General features: G+C 37.4%; 1 protein-coding gene across 3 annotated transcripts in view; it reads left to right on the plus strand.

Annotated features, from left to right (window-relative positions):
- TES (testin LIM domain protein) overlaps positions 1–16,093 on the plus strand; it is a 51,147-nt gene extending 35,054 nt beyond the window's left edge. For all 3 annotated transcript variants that reach the window (XM_025380072.1, XM_025380073.1, XM_025380074.1), the window contains exons 3-7: positions 6,692–6,944; positions 7,849–8,184; positions 9,141–9,356; positions 9,695–9,853; positions 14,602–16,093. In XM_025380072.1, coding sequence (XP_025235857.1) covers positions 6,692–6,944; positions 7,849–8,184; positions 9,141–9,356; positions 9,695–9,853; positions 14,602–14,790 — 1,153 coding nt within the window. In that variant the 3' untranslated portion in view covers positions 14,791–16,093. The remainder of the gene's footprint in view (positions 1–6,691; positions 6,945–7,848; positions 8,185–9,140; positions 9,357–9,694; positions 9,854–14,601) is intronic.
- Positions 16,094–16,354: the final 261 nt, after the last annotated feature.

Raw genomic sequence — 16,354 nt, forward strand, 5'->3', positions numbered from 1 at the left:
AATTACGTTGTTGTTAACCAAAGAATAAAAGTAAAGAACATACTGTAGTAGGATAACTTGCTGCTTTCCACTAGATGGGAGTATGAGATAACCAGATGTTAGAAAGATTCTTTTATAGCTGAACTAGAATATGCAAGTTCTTCAACAAATTCTTACCAAATAAAGATTTCTGACTAGCGTGCACAAGGAAAGCAATTTGCCTCTTCACCACCAGTCTCTCTCTCTCTCTTTCTCTCTCTCTGTATCTCTCAGAATATACAAGTCAAATCTAATATTTTCAGTTTGCATACTGAAAAGTGTTTTAAGAACATTCAGAATGTAACAACCTAAAATCTATAATTAATAATGTATTATTTGGCAATGAGATTCATTTGGGTTTTTAGTTGTTGTTTTTTCTGTTTCTGATGTAGAGAAATTCCATCACTTATATTAATTTTAAATTTAGAAAACTTATTAAACTCTTTTTAATGCTAATTAATACATTGCATTTCTCTGTGATCATTCATAGCATCTATGAATAGCAACAGTTTAGTTTTTTTCTTTCTGATGAATTCTTGTAACTTTTTTTCACACTGCTCTGATTAGTATCTTCAGAACAATATGATTAGAATTGGTGATAGCAAGGTTGCTTTCTTGCTTCACATCTTAAAACTAATGCAGTAAGTATGATCTATGCTGAGTGTCTGGGTTTGTTCCCCCCCGTGCCCCACCCTGCAGAAACTCTTTCTAGAATTGTTTCTATTTCCCTTTACTAGTTTCTTCTATTCTCTTTATTTTCCTTCCTTTTACTTCAGACTTATTATGCCTTTTTCCTAACTTCCTGAATTGAACACTTAGTACTTTATTCTTTCCTTTTTTCTAATTTGAGTGTTTTAAAGTATAAGTTTTTTATTTAGTTATCTAGTTATTTCAACATGCATACTTAACCTAACTATCTAAAGTTAATCCATGTTTATATAGACTGAACAATGTAAGTATCTTTAGAATGTGTTTTAAAACACTCGGATCGCTAATCTTAATTTTATGCTGTCGTTGCGTTGTATATTAGTTCCAGCTTAAATTTTTAACACCACTCCCTACTACTCTGTTTTTCTCTGTCACCTTTTCCAGCTTCTTTTCCTCTGCCAGACTCTTTCTTGAGTCCTTACTTTTTCCCTCTACACTTTCGCCAAGAGGCACAGATGATCTCTTTAACTCATAGTCATTATATTGTTCTCTGACCACCAAATTTATATTTCCTACCAGGCTACAGTGTTTAACCTGAGAGTTATATATCCTACACTCTGTGATACCTTTACCTTGTCTCACCGGCATATCAGATTTATCAGTGGTTTCATTTTGGAGGCTTCCATCAGCCTTCCCCACTCCATACTGCAAAACTGTTCATCTTTTGAATAAACTGTCTTAATATATTATATTCCTTCTACTAATTTACTCATCTCAGAAACTCGGTTTTATTTTTCGAGGGACTGAGTGTATTAGTCTGCTCTCATGCTGCTAATAAAGACATACTCAGGACTGGGTAACTTATAAAGGAAAGAGGTTTAATTGACTCACAGTTCAGCATGGCTGAGAAGGCCTCAGGAATCTTACAATCATGGCAAAAGGGGAAGCAAACACATCCTTCTTCACATGGTGGCAGCACAAAGTGCCTAGGAAAATGGAGAAAAGCCCCTTATAAAACCATCAGATCTCATGAGAACTCACTCACCATCACAAGAAGAGTATGAGGGTAACAGCTCCCATGATTCAGTTACCTCCCACCATGTCCCTCCCACAACACGTGGGATTATGGGAAATACAATTCAAGATGAGATTTGGGTGGGGACACAGCCAAACCATATCATTCTGCCCCTGGCCCCTCCCAACTCTCATGTCCTCACATTTCAAAATACAATCATGCCCTTCCAACAGTCTCCCAAAGTCTTAACTCATTCCAGCATTAACTCAAAAGTCCAAGTCCAAAGTCTTATCTGAGACAAGGCAAGTCCCTTCTGCCTGTGAGCCAGTAAAATCAAAAGCAAGTTAGTTACTTCCTAGGTACAATGAGGGTACAGGCATTGGGTAAATATGCCATTCCAAATGGGAGAAACTGGCCAAAACAAAGGGGCTATAGGCCCCATGAGTCGGAAATCCAATAGGGCAGTCATTAAACCTTAAAGTTCCAAAATGATCTCCTTTGACTTCATGTCTCACATCCAGGGCGTGCTAATGCAAAAAAGGTGGGCTCCCCATGACCTTGGGCAGCTCCATCCTTGTGGCTTTGCAGGGTACAGTCCCACTCCCAGCTGCTTTCACAGGCTAGTGTTAAGTGCCTGCGGCTGTCCTTGGATCTACCATTCTGGGGTCTAGAGGATGGTGGCCCTCTTCTTATAGCTCCATGAGGCAGTGCTTTGTGAGGATGCTGTGTGGGGGCTCTGACCCCACATTTCCCTTCCACACTACCCTAGCAGAGGTTCTCCATGAGGACTCTGCCCCTGCAACAAACATCTGCCTGGACATCCAGGCATTTTCATACATCCTCCAAAATCTAGGCGGAGGTTCCCAAACATGTCTTCTGCATACCTGCAGGACCAATACCTTATGGAAGCTGCCAAGGCTTGGGGCTTGCACCCTCTGAAGCAATGGCCCAAGCTATACCTTGGCCCCTTTTAGCCACCACTGGAGCTGAAGAAGCTGGGATGCAGGGCAGCATGTCCCAAGGCTGCATAGAGCAAGGGGGCCCTGGGCCTGGTCCACGAAAGCATTTTTCCCTCCTAGGCCTTCAGGCCTGTGATGGGAGGGGCTGCTGTGAAGCTCTCTGACAGGCCCTGGGACATTTTCTCCATTGTATTGGTGATTAACATCTGGGCACCTTGTTACTTATGGAAATTTCTGTAACGAGTTTGAATTCCTTCCCAGAAAATGGCTTTTTCTTTTGTATCGCATTGTCAGGCTGCAAATTTTTCAAACTTTTATCCTCCATCACCTCTTGAATGCTTTGCTGCTTAAAAATTTCTCCTACCAGATACCCTAAATCACCTCTCTCAAGTTCGAAGTTTTGCCCCTGCCTACAGATTCTAGGGCAGGAGCAAAATACCACCAGTCTCTTTGAATAGCCAGAGTGACCCTTATACCAGTTCCAGCAAGTTCCTTATCTCCATCTGAGACCACCTCAGCCTGGACTTCATTGTCTTCATCAGTATTTTGGTAAAAGTCATTCAACAAGTCTCTAGGAAGTTCCAAACTTTCCCACATCTTCCTGTCTTCTGAACCCTCCAAGTTTCTAGGAATTTCCAAACTTTCTCACATCAACGTGTTTTATTAGCCCTCCAGACTTTTCTAACCTCTGCCTGTTACCCAGTTCCAAAATCACTTCCACATTTTCAGGTATCCTTATAGCAGCACCCCACTCTTTGCAGTACCAATTTACTATATTAGTCCATTCTCATGCTGCTAATAAAGACATACCTGAGACTGGGTAATTTATAAAGGAAAGAGATTTAATTGACTCACAGTTCAGCATGACTGGGAGGCCTCAGGAAACTTACAAACATGACTGAATGGGAAGCAAACACATTCTTCACATTGTGGCAGGAAGGAGAAGTGCCAAGCAAAAGGGGGAAAAGTCCCTTATAAAACCATCAGATCTCGTGAGAACTCACTCACTATCATGAGAATAGCATGAGGGTAACAGCCCTCATGATTCAATTATCTCCTACCACATCCCTCCCATGACACATGGGAATTATGGGAACTACGATTCAAGATGAGATTTGGGTGGGGTCACAGCCAAACCATATCACTGAGCCTTCCCTTTACCATCACTATATCCAAATCACAAAGTTTAGTGAGGTTTTTGTTCGAGGAGACCTCAAATTTCCTCCTTTCTTTTCATCTCTACTGTTGAATACTCTAATCTAAGCCATAGAATATTTTATCTGGACCACAACAATAACCCTCCAAGATATAAATTCCATTTGTGAAGTAGTGGCAGTATCCTGTTACTTAGAACCATGCCATTGCAAACTGGATGCATAATTAACATGTTAACTTGTCTCCCTATTTCCAGTTATGTTTCACTCCTAATCCATTTACCACATGGCAGATATTGTGATATTTATAATTACAGATCCGATCATTTTATTCCATTACCAAAAAGCCTTTGCTGCCTCCTGATTGCTCTTATGATGAAGCCCAAATTCCTTAATGTGTTCTATGAGCCCCTGCATAACTTCATGCCTATCCCTCCAGCCTTGCCACCCTCCCACTGACTCATCTTCCTACAGTCATACCAACCTCCCCTGGTTATGACACCTAAGGGGACAATTTCTTTCCTAATTCAGGACCACTGCAGGTATTCCTCTTTATACCCAGACACTAGAGACTTTTCTTTTTCTTCCTTTTCTCCTTCCCAGATACGCACCCACATACACAGTTTACACCTATGTTTCATACATCATCCAGATCTCAACCTAAATGTCACCTTCTTATGGAGTCCCTTCTTCACTAGTTTGAAGTCAAAATTACACCCTCTCAAGGGACCCTGTACTTGACTTTCCTATCACAAATGAAATTGTGTGTGTGTGCTTGATTATTTAATGTCTGTCTCCCACCAGACAGTAAGTTCTACAAGTCAGAGACTAGGACCTTTTTTTTTTTTTTTTGTAGCACTATGTCCTAGTGTGAAGTACATTGCTTGGCACATGGGCACTCATGTATGTTGCTTGAATGAATGAATGTGTGTGTGCCAAACCAGAGTGAAAAAGAGAACATTGTCCTTGAACTATAAAAAACACCATGATGGCAGAGAGCACATGGTAGGTGGCAATAAGTGTTTGAAGAAATAAAATAAGGGAAGGAAAGAGAAAGGAAAACAAAAGGGAAGAAAATGGAGGGCAAAAGAAATTGAGAAGAAAATGAGAAAGGTTGTAGTCTTTGATGGGAAAACTTTCCCTATCCCTCACTAAAAAAAAAAAACAAACACGAAACCTTGGATAATGGCTATAAAATGTTAACATGCAATAAAATACAAAGCCTGTGGCTTAAATAAAATAAGGAAATGCATATAATTTTTGTGGTTTTATTTAATTCATTTCTTTTTCTTTATTATTTATTTACTATTTGGTGACAGCATAAGGAATATCAGATGGGGTTACACTCAGACATGTACCTTTAAGTGTGTACTTTTTAATCGCAGTCTTTTATTTTTTTTAATGGTACAATTGAAGATGTCTGTTATTGGGGCCATCACCACTTCTTTCAGTGAATTAATTGAAAAAATCTTGGTTGGTTTTGATAAAAATCAAATGAATAATTGCTTCTCCTGATCATATCAGAAATGCAGATGCACGTTTGGTTGACAAAACATACTGAATTTGTTAAAACACTTTGAAAATTCAGTTGAAACATTATAGTACCATCAAAATCACAAAACTTAATTCAGTAATTTCCAAAAATACATTATTAGTGATTGATAATTCTGCTGCTTTCCTCTTTTTTTTCAACTTCCATTTTAGATTCAGAATGTACATGTGCAGTACAGGTATTTTACATGGGTAAATTGCATGTTACTAAGGTTTGGGGTACAAGTGATCCCATCACCCAGGTAGTGACCATAGTACCTGAGAGTTAGCTTTTCAAACATTGCTCCCTCTCACCCTCCTCACTCTAATAGTCCCCAATGTCTATTAGTCCCATCTTTGTGTCCATGTGTAGTCAATATTTAGCTCCCACTTATAAGTGAGAATATGTAGTATTTGGTTTTCTGTTCCTGTATTAATTCACTTAAGATAATGGCTTCCAGCTGCATTCATTTTGCTTCAAAGGACATGATTTCATTCTTTTTTATGGCTGCATAGTATTCCATGGTGAATATGTTCCACATTTTCTTTATCCAGTCTACCATTGATGGGCATCTAGGTTGATTCCACTATGTCTTTCCTATTGTGAATACTACTGTGATAAACATACGAGTGCATTGTCTAAATTTTGGAAGAACAATGCATTTTCCTTTGGGATTGCTGGGTTGAATGGTAGTTCTAAGTTCTTTGAGAAATCTCCAAACTGGTTTCCACAGTGGCTGAACTAATTTACATTCTCACCAACAGTGTATAAGCATTCCCTTTTTTCCACAACATCTGTTATTTTTTGACTTTTTAGTAATAGCTATTCTGATTGATGGGAGATGGCATCTCATCATGGTTTTGATTTGCATTCCTTAATTATTAGTGATATTGAGCATGTTTTCATATATTTGTTGGCCATATGTGTATCTTCTTTTGAGAAGTGTCTGTTCATGTCCTTTTCCCATTTTTTTAATGGGGTTGCCTTTTGCTTGATGAATTGTTCCTTATAGATTCTGAATATTAGACCTTTATTCGATGTAGGGTTTGCAAATATTTTCTTCCATTCTGTAGGTTGTCTGTCTGTCCTGTTGCCAGTTTCTTTTGCTTTGTAGAAGCTCTTCAGTTTAATTGGGTCCCTCTTGTCAATTTTTACAACCTAGCTCTTAAAAGCCTTATCAAGCAAAGTTGTGTTTTGTTTCCTTCTTGCAACTTTATGGATACATATTCTCCCTTGTAAAAAAGAACTTGCCTTTGCATACTATGCTATAGAATATGCCTAAAAGTATTTTATGAACTGTAAATGTATCAACATAAATATCGATTAAGTACGATTAATCATTTTCTACTTATTTTCAAAATTATAGAAAAATATGTCGTAACTGCAAGTGTGGCCAAGAAGAACATGATGTCCTCTTGAGCAATGAAGAGGATCGAAAAGTGGGAAAACTTTTTGAAGACACCAAGTATACCACCCTGATTGCAAAACTAAAGTCAGATGGAATTCCCATGTATAAACGCAATGTTATGATATTGACCAATCCAGTTGCTGCCAAGAAGAATGTCTCCATCAATACAGTTACCTATGAGTGGGCACCTCCTGTCCAGAATCAGGCATTGGTAAATAATATGGGGACAGAGAGTTCCTTTATTGAAGTTCCTGAAGCATTTATTTGGGGCAGTTTCTTTGGTGACCTAATCAACTTCACACATCCCAGATCTATTATTCTTCCGGGGTTCTCATTACTTTGACTTCTGATTCCTTTTCTAGTCTTTTGAATGTCAGACTAAATACTTCATAAAATTTTTCCAACTCCCTAGATATGTTTACCTTTTTGAGGGAATGGTCTAACATTCTTAATAATTAGATGGAAATAATGTTTTATATCAATCTAGTAACTCTTCTAGCTTACTCTTGAGAGGATTTCTCTTAAGATGATAAAGAAGAGAATTTTTGTCATAGTTTAGAACTAAAAAAAAAAAAATACTCAACATTATCTTTCTGTGTTTTTTCTTCATTTTATTTTCTTCATTAATATTATATAAGACCAAAAAGATCGCAGTTTTATATCAAGTGCCTTCCACTATTATAACAACTAAATGAAACATTTGAAAGTCTTTTAAGGTTAGTTAAATCATTAAAGTGAATTTTGCGATGTCATTTTTTATGTGATAAAAATGTTCCTGGTCCTGTAGACCATTCCAAACATGTCGCCTAAAAGTTTGTGTGTTCTTTCAACTGTACATTTGTTTATTTAGCTTAAGTAAACAGTAGTAAGCCAGATCTTCCAAACTGAAAAAATATGTAATTTCATGGAGAAAAAGTGTTACTTTTTACCCAACTAAATCTATTTCGTGTACCGTTTTTGAGTTTTAACTTCTTAATATACTGTGAAGGTGAGTTGCTACTGTTGGATAGAACCCACTTCTTTCTTAAGTAACTTGCTTCTGATGTGTGTTCTAAAACATCACACTGCCTAATGGCCAATCCCAGTTAACATTGGCCTCCTTCCTTGTGGTTCAGGCCAGGCAGTACATGCAGATGCTACCCAAGGAAAAGCAGCCAGTAGCAGGCTCAGAGGGGGCACAGTACCGGAAGAAGCAGCTGGCAAAGCAGCTCCCTGCACATGACCAGGACCCTTCAAAGTGCCATGAGTTGTCTCCTAGAGAGGTGAAGGAGATGGAGCAGTTTGTAAAGAAATATAAGAGCGAAGCTCTGGGAGTAGGAGATGTCAAACTTCCCTGTGAGATGGATGCCCAAGGCCCGAAACAAATGAACATTCCTGGAGGGGACAGAAGCACCCCAGCAGCAGTGGGGGCCATGGAGGACAAGTCTGCTGAGCACAAAAGAACTCAGTATGTAAGTAGAGTGGTCACACTGCTGGCCCGATTTGTATACTTTACAAAGTTTTTTCCCTTTCTTTGAACTTTTTTGGGGACTATTCCTCTGAGTTTCCAAAAGGGAATAGGTATGGGGAATAAACAGAATTAAGATTCACTTTAGACTTCCCACAGAGGGTCATCATGTTTGAAACTTCTATCTAAAGCCAAATTTTCTATGCATTTATTATCAAGGATAATTGTGAGTTTTATATACAGACAGTAGTTGGTATTGGCATGCTAATCAAGGACAGTGTATTATTCTATAGTCTGTTTCTAAACATGCTCTTGGTATTAATTGCTTATCTCTGCCCATAAATAAGAATATATGCTTAGGTTAATTCAGTTTTGCTTGTGAGAACATGCCTAAAATTCAAACTTAAATTTAATTTTTGTGGATATATAGTGAAGCTCTTTTTTAAGTCTCTTCTAAAGGGAGAAATTGAAGTATTTTGCTAATGACTTGAAGGTAGGAGGCAATTAGGACACAGATGAACAGACATAAGAACTAAACCTGCTGTAATATATTCCTCATAGCTCCAGTTAGCACACCAACCAATAAGGCTTAGTCCTGAAAAAAGAGCACTAATAAGCCCTGAGGTGATCGTTTTAGAGAATCTGCTTAAAATTGAGCTGAAAATTACTATTTTCCTTTTTCCATAAGTGACCTTAATTCAGGAAATAATGCCCTGTTACACACAGTGTGAATGAAGTAGATTTGAGTAGCCTGGAGAAAGCTGAGATTCCATTTCACAGAAGTATTAATATGTTATTATCTACAGAAGTTTTAATATGTTATTATCTACGTCGACAAATTTGTAATTTCAGTAGAAATTATCTCTCTTCAAAGTTGTTTCTCTGAATTTCTACTGAAGCCAATGATAAGAAATGGCAGTCTTCTAATGACTACGTTGTTCTGGATGGCTTCCCTTTCAGTCCTGCTATTGCTGCAAACTGAGTATGAAAGAAGGCGACCCTGCCATCTATGCCGAAAGGGCTGGCTATGATAAACTCTGGCACCCGGCTTGTTTTGTCTGCAGCACCTGCCATGAACTCCTGGTTGACATGATTTATTTTTGGAAGAATGAGAAGCTATATTGTGGCAGACATTACTGTGACAGCGAGAAACCCCGATGTGCTGGCTGTGACGAGGTATGTTCTATGGGACCACCTGCATGCTGGTGCCCTCTTAGACCCTCATACGGTCCCGTTACCTAGAAGGCAACAAGACTTAACCAAACAGCAATTGCTCTGTTTACGTCCACAGAAGTTTTAAAAAATTAACTTTTGATATCATTCATTCTGTCTGTGTTAATTGGGTTAACAAATGAAAGACTAGAAATACAAAAGATTGATTTAGACTAAATTAAATGATAGCATAAGTTCAAGCTTTAGGTTATCATTTTCAAAGTTTAGACCTGAGAAAGTATGTTGTTACAGATGTAAATTATTATATTAAAAAAATTTTTTTATTTTTATCTTCTTCCTAGCTGATATTCAGCAATGAGTATACCCAGGCAGAAAACCAGAATTGGCACCTGAAACACTTCTGCTGCTTTGACTGTGATAGCATTCTAGCTGGGGAAATATACGTGATGGTCAATGACAAGCCCGTGTGCAAGCCCTGCTATGTGAAGAATCACGCTGTGGTGAGAAGTGTTCTAAGGAGATGGTTTTGCCTCAGCCTGCTTTAGGACTTGAGTTTTTACTTTTCTTAAAGCCTCTTATAAATGGGAAACAGAAAGCACTCCTCCTAAGTAGAAAGCAAATTATTCCTACCACAGGGTGTTAAAATCAAGGCAGTTCAAAAACAATACGGGCATTGACTATGAGCCACCTCAAGATTTCTACTTGTGAAGTTTATAGTATCAATTATAGGTACTGCTTAGTAATAAAATCCTCACTTAAAAAATTCTTAATGGGAATGAGATTGTTTTATTCTCATGGTTAGCAATCAGATTCCATTTCAATAACGGTGTCTAGGGGCTATTGATATTCTTTAGCTCTATTTGAATATGATGCTTTCTGTTCGTGTTACTGGACCATCCACTGGAATTTTGTTTTTGCTACCTGGAGATTGTAAGATACCTATTTCTTAAACCCTTATTGAATTGATTTGGCATAACAAAATTTGGCCTGCATATTTAGATTTTTATGTGGGCAAACATTCCAATGTGAAAGTATATTTTTTTCTTGTATTTATTCTGCTTACACAGAGCTGCTATTGTATAATGGCCAAGTGATGGTAATGTAGATAAAGGGTAAAAAGTTGACCATAGATGGTAAAGTGTGTAAGCCAGGAGTATCCAAAAAGACATTTACTTCTTTATATGCAGCAAAACAAATACGTGTTAATGGTCCCCTGAGCTATAAATAAAGTAAAAGAGATTCCTGGCTAAGGAATGAAATTACATATAGTTTATATAGTTATGAGTGTGGTACTTTGAAGATAACGTAACAAGATTTGATGTCACTGCCAGTTTTCAGCGTTTATTCCCCCGATACAGTTATTCATTTTCTGTCAACTGTGTCTCACCAATATATTTCACATTCTCATAATTACAACCGCTCTACTTCAGACCTTTTTTTTTTTGTCATTTTGACTATTGCAGTGGCCTCAAATTTCGTTCCTCCACTTTCATTCATCTTGCTCAAAAGCTAACCACCATAATGATGGAAAATGATCTTCCTGTAATGCAAATTATTAAACTTTTAATAGATCTGGCCCCTTCTTGCCTCTCCTGTCCCTTGTACTAGTTATCCAACCCAAATCATACATTTCCACATGCTCACCAGCATTTTCTAGTTTACACACTGTTCTTTGTCTTTTGCTTACTCTTTATAGTTTTTCTAACACACCCTACTTTTCCCTGTTTCACCTGACTGTACCTACACATTTATTCCTTTAGATTCAGTTTAGCCTTTTTTCAGAACACCTTTCCTGATTCCCTGTGTCCAAACTCCATCATTGTCTCCAGGCTCTCTGTGTTCCCAATGGTGTGTGTCGGGGGGCGTGTGTGTGTGAATGTCACTCATCTGTCTCCTTCACTAGACTGTAAGCAGCTGGAGGGTAGAGCTTGCCTTACTATTTCTGTATCTTCAGTGTCGGCACTTAGAAAATGTTTGAGTGACTGACTTGTGTTCTTAATATTTCTAGCTTTGGGGCTACCGTGGGCCTTCCTTTACCTGGGGAACAAGATGTTAAATCACCATGTAACCTGATACATTATTTAGCTAAAAACTGCTTCAATGAATATTGTTGCAACAGTTTTTCTACAGACTAAAGGTATTATCATGTATACCTTTTTTTGCTGCTGTCTGACTTTTAGTCTCAAGGACTAGAATGTAACTCCATCAGGGCAGGGATTTTTTTATCTGCCTTTTCTGTTCTGTTCCCAACACTAGGACAACATAGGTGCTCAATAAAAATATATTGAAACAGATAAAACTGCTGTTACAAGCTTCTCTGTATTACATTGTTGCTAATCAATGGCAGAGAATAACCACAGATATGATTTTTTAAAATAGAATAATTTTTAAATTATTTAGTTTTATAATATAGCATCATTTTGGCCAGGCGTGGTGGCTCACACCTGTAATCCCAGCACTTTGAGAGGCCAAGGCAGGCGAATCATGAGGTCAGGAGTTCGAGACCAGCCTGGCCAACATGGTGAAACCCTGTCTCTACTAAAAATACAAAAAAATTAGCTGGGCATGGTGGCGAGTGCCTGTAATTCCAGCTACTTGGGAGGCAGAGGCAGGAGAACTGCTTGAACCCGGGAGGTGAAGGTTATAATGAGCTGAGATCCTGCCATTGCACCCCAGCCCAGGTGACAGTGTGAGACTCCGTTTCAAAAACAAAACAAAACAATAGATATATAGCATCATTTCTTTCATGTTTACTTTCTCAGTGGGATATACCATTGGCCTTTGCCTAATATTAAAATGAGCATACATATCCATCACCAGAACAAGTTCCAGCTAACAGCAAAGAGAGCTACCCACACAGCATGCTACATTATATAAAATTTGGAGAAGTTTATCTAGTTCAGGACATTGATCTGCTTAGATCTTTTAATTTTAAAAAAGAGAGAGAGAAAATACAAATTATTTTTAGACTTGAAATCAAGTGCTCAACTCCAAACAACATTTCTGAGAAAAAAAAAAATTACCTGGAAGGAAAAAAAATGGGAAATGCAGCTACTTTGTCTCTGTGTAGTCACTGGAACGCCATAGTTACCCCCAGAATTCACATCCACCAGATTCACAGGACACTCCTGCAGAGAGCTCATTCCAACAGATGTCATTAGCTGTTTTACATCCTGTGTACAAATAAAAAGAGGGATTGACAGAAATAAGAATTCTTTGAAATATTAAAGGTTTAGGAACATGGGAAAATCAAATGGCAGGTGGAAAGTGGTGAAGCACATCATCTTCCTGAAGGGTTCTGCTGTCCCCAGGCCCTCGGTGCAGCCTGGGCCAATTTTAGATTTTCAAAGAATTAGGGATCAATAGATTCGACCTGTGATTACATGTCAGATTTTGAGTTTATGGTAATCAAATTATTAATAAAATGAAATTTTATGAAACCACAAACCTTAATTCTCTATACCACTTATGTGTACTAATTACCTTTTTACTTAATTTTCTTAATTTCATGTGTAATTGAACATTAGTTATCTCTTTTTTGTAAACTGCAACTGAAAATGTGTGTTTTGGGTAATTATAAAAAGATCCACAAATACTATTATAGGTCTGAGAAAAAGTAGATAGATCATGGTCTAAAAGCAAGGGAATAAAACACAGTGTATTTTACGAGAACACATTCAAAATGCTTATACAAACAAGAAATACTGAAAGATTGAATGTTCTTATCACAAGGAAATCATATAATGTTTAAGGAGAGGGATATCCTAATTACCCTGATTTGATCACTACACTATGTATACATGTATTGAAACATCACATAGTACACCCATAAATATGTACAATTATGTGTTGATCATAAATTTTAAAATGGAAAGATTAATATTAAATGTGGAAAACAATAAGACAACGTTCTAAATGAATAATAAAGCTATAAAAATACATACAAAAAGCAGTTGCTTGCGTGGTGCAGCTACACATTAGAAATGTGCTTGCAATTGAAACATTCATTTTTGTTGTATTCAGGAATAGTATATTGATCACACAAAGTATTTTCCTTGTATCTCAGGGAAGACTGGGTTGACCTAATTTATAGATTACAGAGCTATAATCTCTGTAATCAGAAGCAATATAACTAAAAATATGCAGGTCTGAAATGGACATATATAACAGGCCTCGCTTCACTGCCTAAACCAATTATCCAGTGAGTAGCAGCCACATTTTGAAGTCTTTTTGAGTAAGGAGGCTCAAGCTGAATGACCTCCACCCACCTGTTCCTGCCCCTTATCCCTCAGTAATTCCTGACAATCACATTACGAGGCGAAGGGTGCTTAAGATTAGTCACTGTGATACCAGACAGTCTTGTTAGCTTCTTCACTTGTTATGAAATATTTAAAACAAAAACTTTAAGACAGTCATATTCATTCAGAACATGTATAAACCAGAACGGCATGGACTATAGAGGTCTGAACTGGTGTGCTGTTTTCTGCTATAACATAGGCCATTTACATGTTTGAATAAGAAAATTTTGTGTAAATGTGTGTGTGTGTGTGTGTGTATATACATGTTTGTATGTCATATATATATTCATCCATAACACATAGTGAATGGTACAGGGATTGCAAGTATTCATGTTCTACAATATTAGATTACACATAAATCATGACTGATCTTATGACAGAATAGAAGCCAATTAACTACAAGTTATCTTCTTAGTGCAAATTCATTATTCTCAAACACTGTCAGTATTTTTAATTGAGTCCTTAATTACTTTGAACATGATTTTAATTTACTAGTGTCTAGAAATTAGTGGTGTTAATAATCTCATGTGTCATAGGTAAGACAGGTAAAATTACCACTTCAAAGCTTTAATGAACAAGGAAAAATCATCTCATAAACTTCTGTGTAATTACAAATGTGCGATCTAATAAAATACATCAGAACTAAGCGCACTGCTTTGGAACTTCCCATCAACACTTTCTGCCTTGAACGCCATGAAGTTATCTCACGTGCACCACATCACCTGTTTGGCCTTCACCCATTGTTTCTCAGGATGTTCAGTATATTAACCTCTCTTAACAGTTGGCCAAAAAGGTTAGCTAGAAGGCCACCCTCCATCGTGTATTTCCGAGGTTGTCATCATGAGTTGTAATTTGTCATCTAAAGAAACGTGTTCAGTTTGTCCTAAGGTGAAAATGTTACCATTACAGCTTGATCTCTCACCCTCTTCTCTTGTGTTATTTCTTGATAGGTGTGTCAGGGATGCCACAATGCCATCGACCCAGAAGTGCAGCGGGTGAGCTATAACAACTTCAGCTGGCATGCATCCACAGAGTGCTTTCTGTGCTCCTGCTGCAGCAAGTGCCTCATTGGGCAGAAGTTCATGCCAGTAGAAGGGATGGTTTTCTGTTCAGTGGAATGTAAGAAGATGATGTCTTAGGAGGAGGGCACCCAGAAGTATCGAGCCATAGCTAGCCAAAGTGGTCTGCATTTCTACTGTAAAATGCAATTTGAAAAAAAATAAAAGGCAAAAAAAAGAAACTGTAAAGGAAACCAAGAGATTTTGTTTAATTTTTTTGGCCATTTTTTCTTGATCAATTTTTTTTTTCTGTCTCAGCTTTTAAACTTGATTTAAGCATTTGATTTGTAAAACAGTAAATAATTTTATCTTTCCATAGCTTTTCCAGTGTGAAATCATTTAGTTGGAAGCTTGGATCTCATTAAACTTCATGTCTCTATTCCATTTGTGCCAAACACTTAAAAGTTAATGTACTGAATGGAAAGATGCGCATTTCTAGTTCTACACTCCTTTTTTTCCCCTCATGTGTAAAATGAAAAGGAAACTAAATTTGCCCTAATATCAAGGCGCTACATTTATTGCCTCATCTTATTCACTGACCTTTGTAATAATACACAGTGAATTCTTTTTGACAGAGAAATGAAGTGTAGTATGCAAAGTTGCTGTTTTAATGCCTATGCATTTACTCTTTCCTGATTTAGGCAGAGGTGGCATTTTCTTTATTGCATTTCTCTTTTTTTTTTTTTTTTATGTACCCTACCTCTCAGTATTCTCTTTGTAAGTGGGTGACTTCCGTCTGTGGCCTTGAATATTTTATCACATGTGGCATAACAGTATCCACACTTTTTCAATTTTTTTTTAAATTTTGAGCAATTCTCCTGCCTCAGCTTCCCAAATAACTGGGATTACAGGTGCATGCCACCATGCCCAGCTAATTTTTGTATTTTTAGTAGAGACAGGTTTTCACCATGTTAGCCAGGCTGGTCTCAAACTCCTGACCTCAGATGATCCGCCCGTCTTGGCCTCCCAAAGTGCTGGGATTACAGGCGTGGGAGCCACCATGCTTGACCTACACACTTTTTACTTCTATACATGATTTTTGGCTTGGACATAAAAAGCCAAGCCACCCATTTGCTTTTAATCCAAAGAACATGTATACTTTTTGTACCCAGAAACTACGATTCATATTGATTGCACGTGCCTGCCATGATTTAGATAAGATTTTTTTTTGCATGGTTTTTATGCTTTTCTAACGGATCCTGTTTTATAATACTTCCAAGCCTATCCATGGATATATCAAATGTCTTCACTTGTGTATTTTCATGGCTAGGTATTTCTAATGTTTATTTTTCCCTGTGTACTTCTACACATAGCTATGCACTATGAAAATTAAATGGAATGAATGATATGTATATTACTCAAAATAAAGTTTATTTCACTTTAATAATCATTGTCTCTTTTTATTCATATCCTTTTTTGAGTGAAAAATGCTTCTGCAACTAAGCATGTGTTACAGCAGGGGGCGATGTCTCCAAGGATAAAAATTACCCAAAAGACAATAAAGGCTGCCTCTTGACAGGACAGAACAGAATCTAGATGTTTCATTCTGAAAAAAGATAAGGTTTATGAAACTTTAAAATCAGGACTTTTATGTTGTTTTTGGTCATGCAGGAGTTTTTTTTCTTTTTCAAAGAAAGGGAAAGTG

Source organism: Theropithecus gelada, chromosome 3 (genome assembly GCF_003255815.1).
Source record: "Theropithecus gelada isolate Dixy chromosome 3, Tgel_1.0, whole genome shotgun sequence".
In the NCBI taxonomy this organism is placed as follows: domain Eukaryota; kingdom Metazoa; phylum Chordata; class Mammalia; order Primates; family Cercopithecidae; genus Theropithecus; species Theropithecus gelada.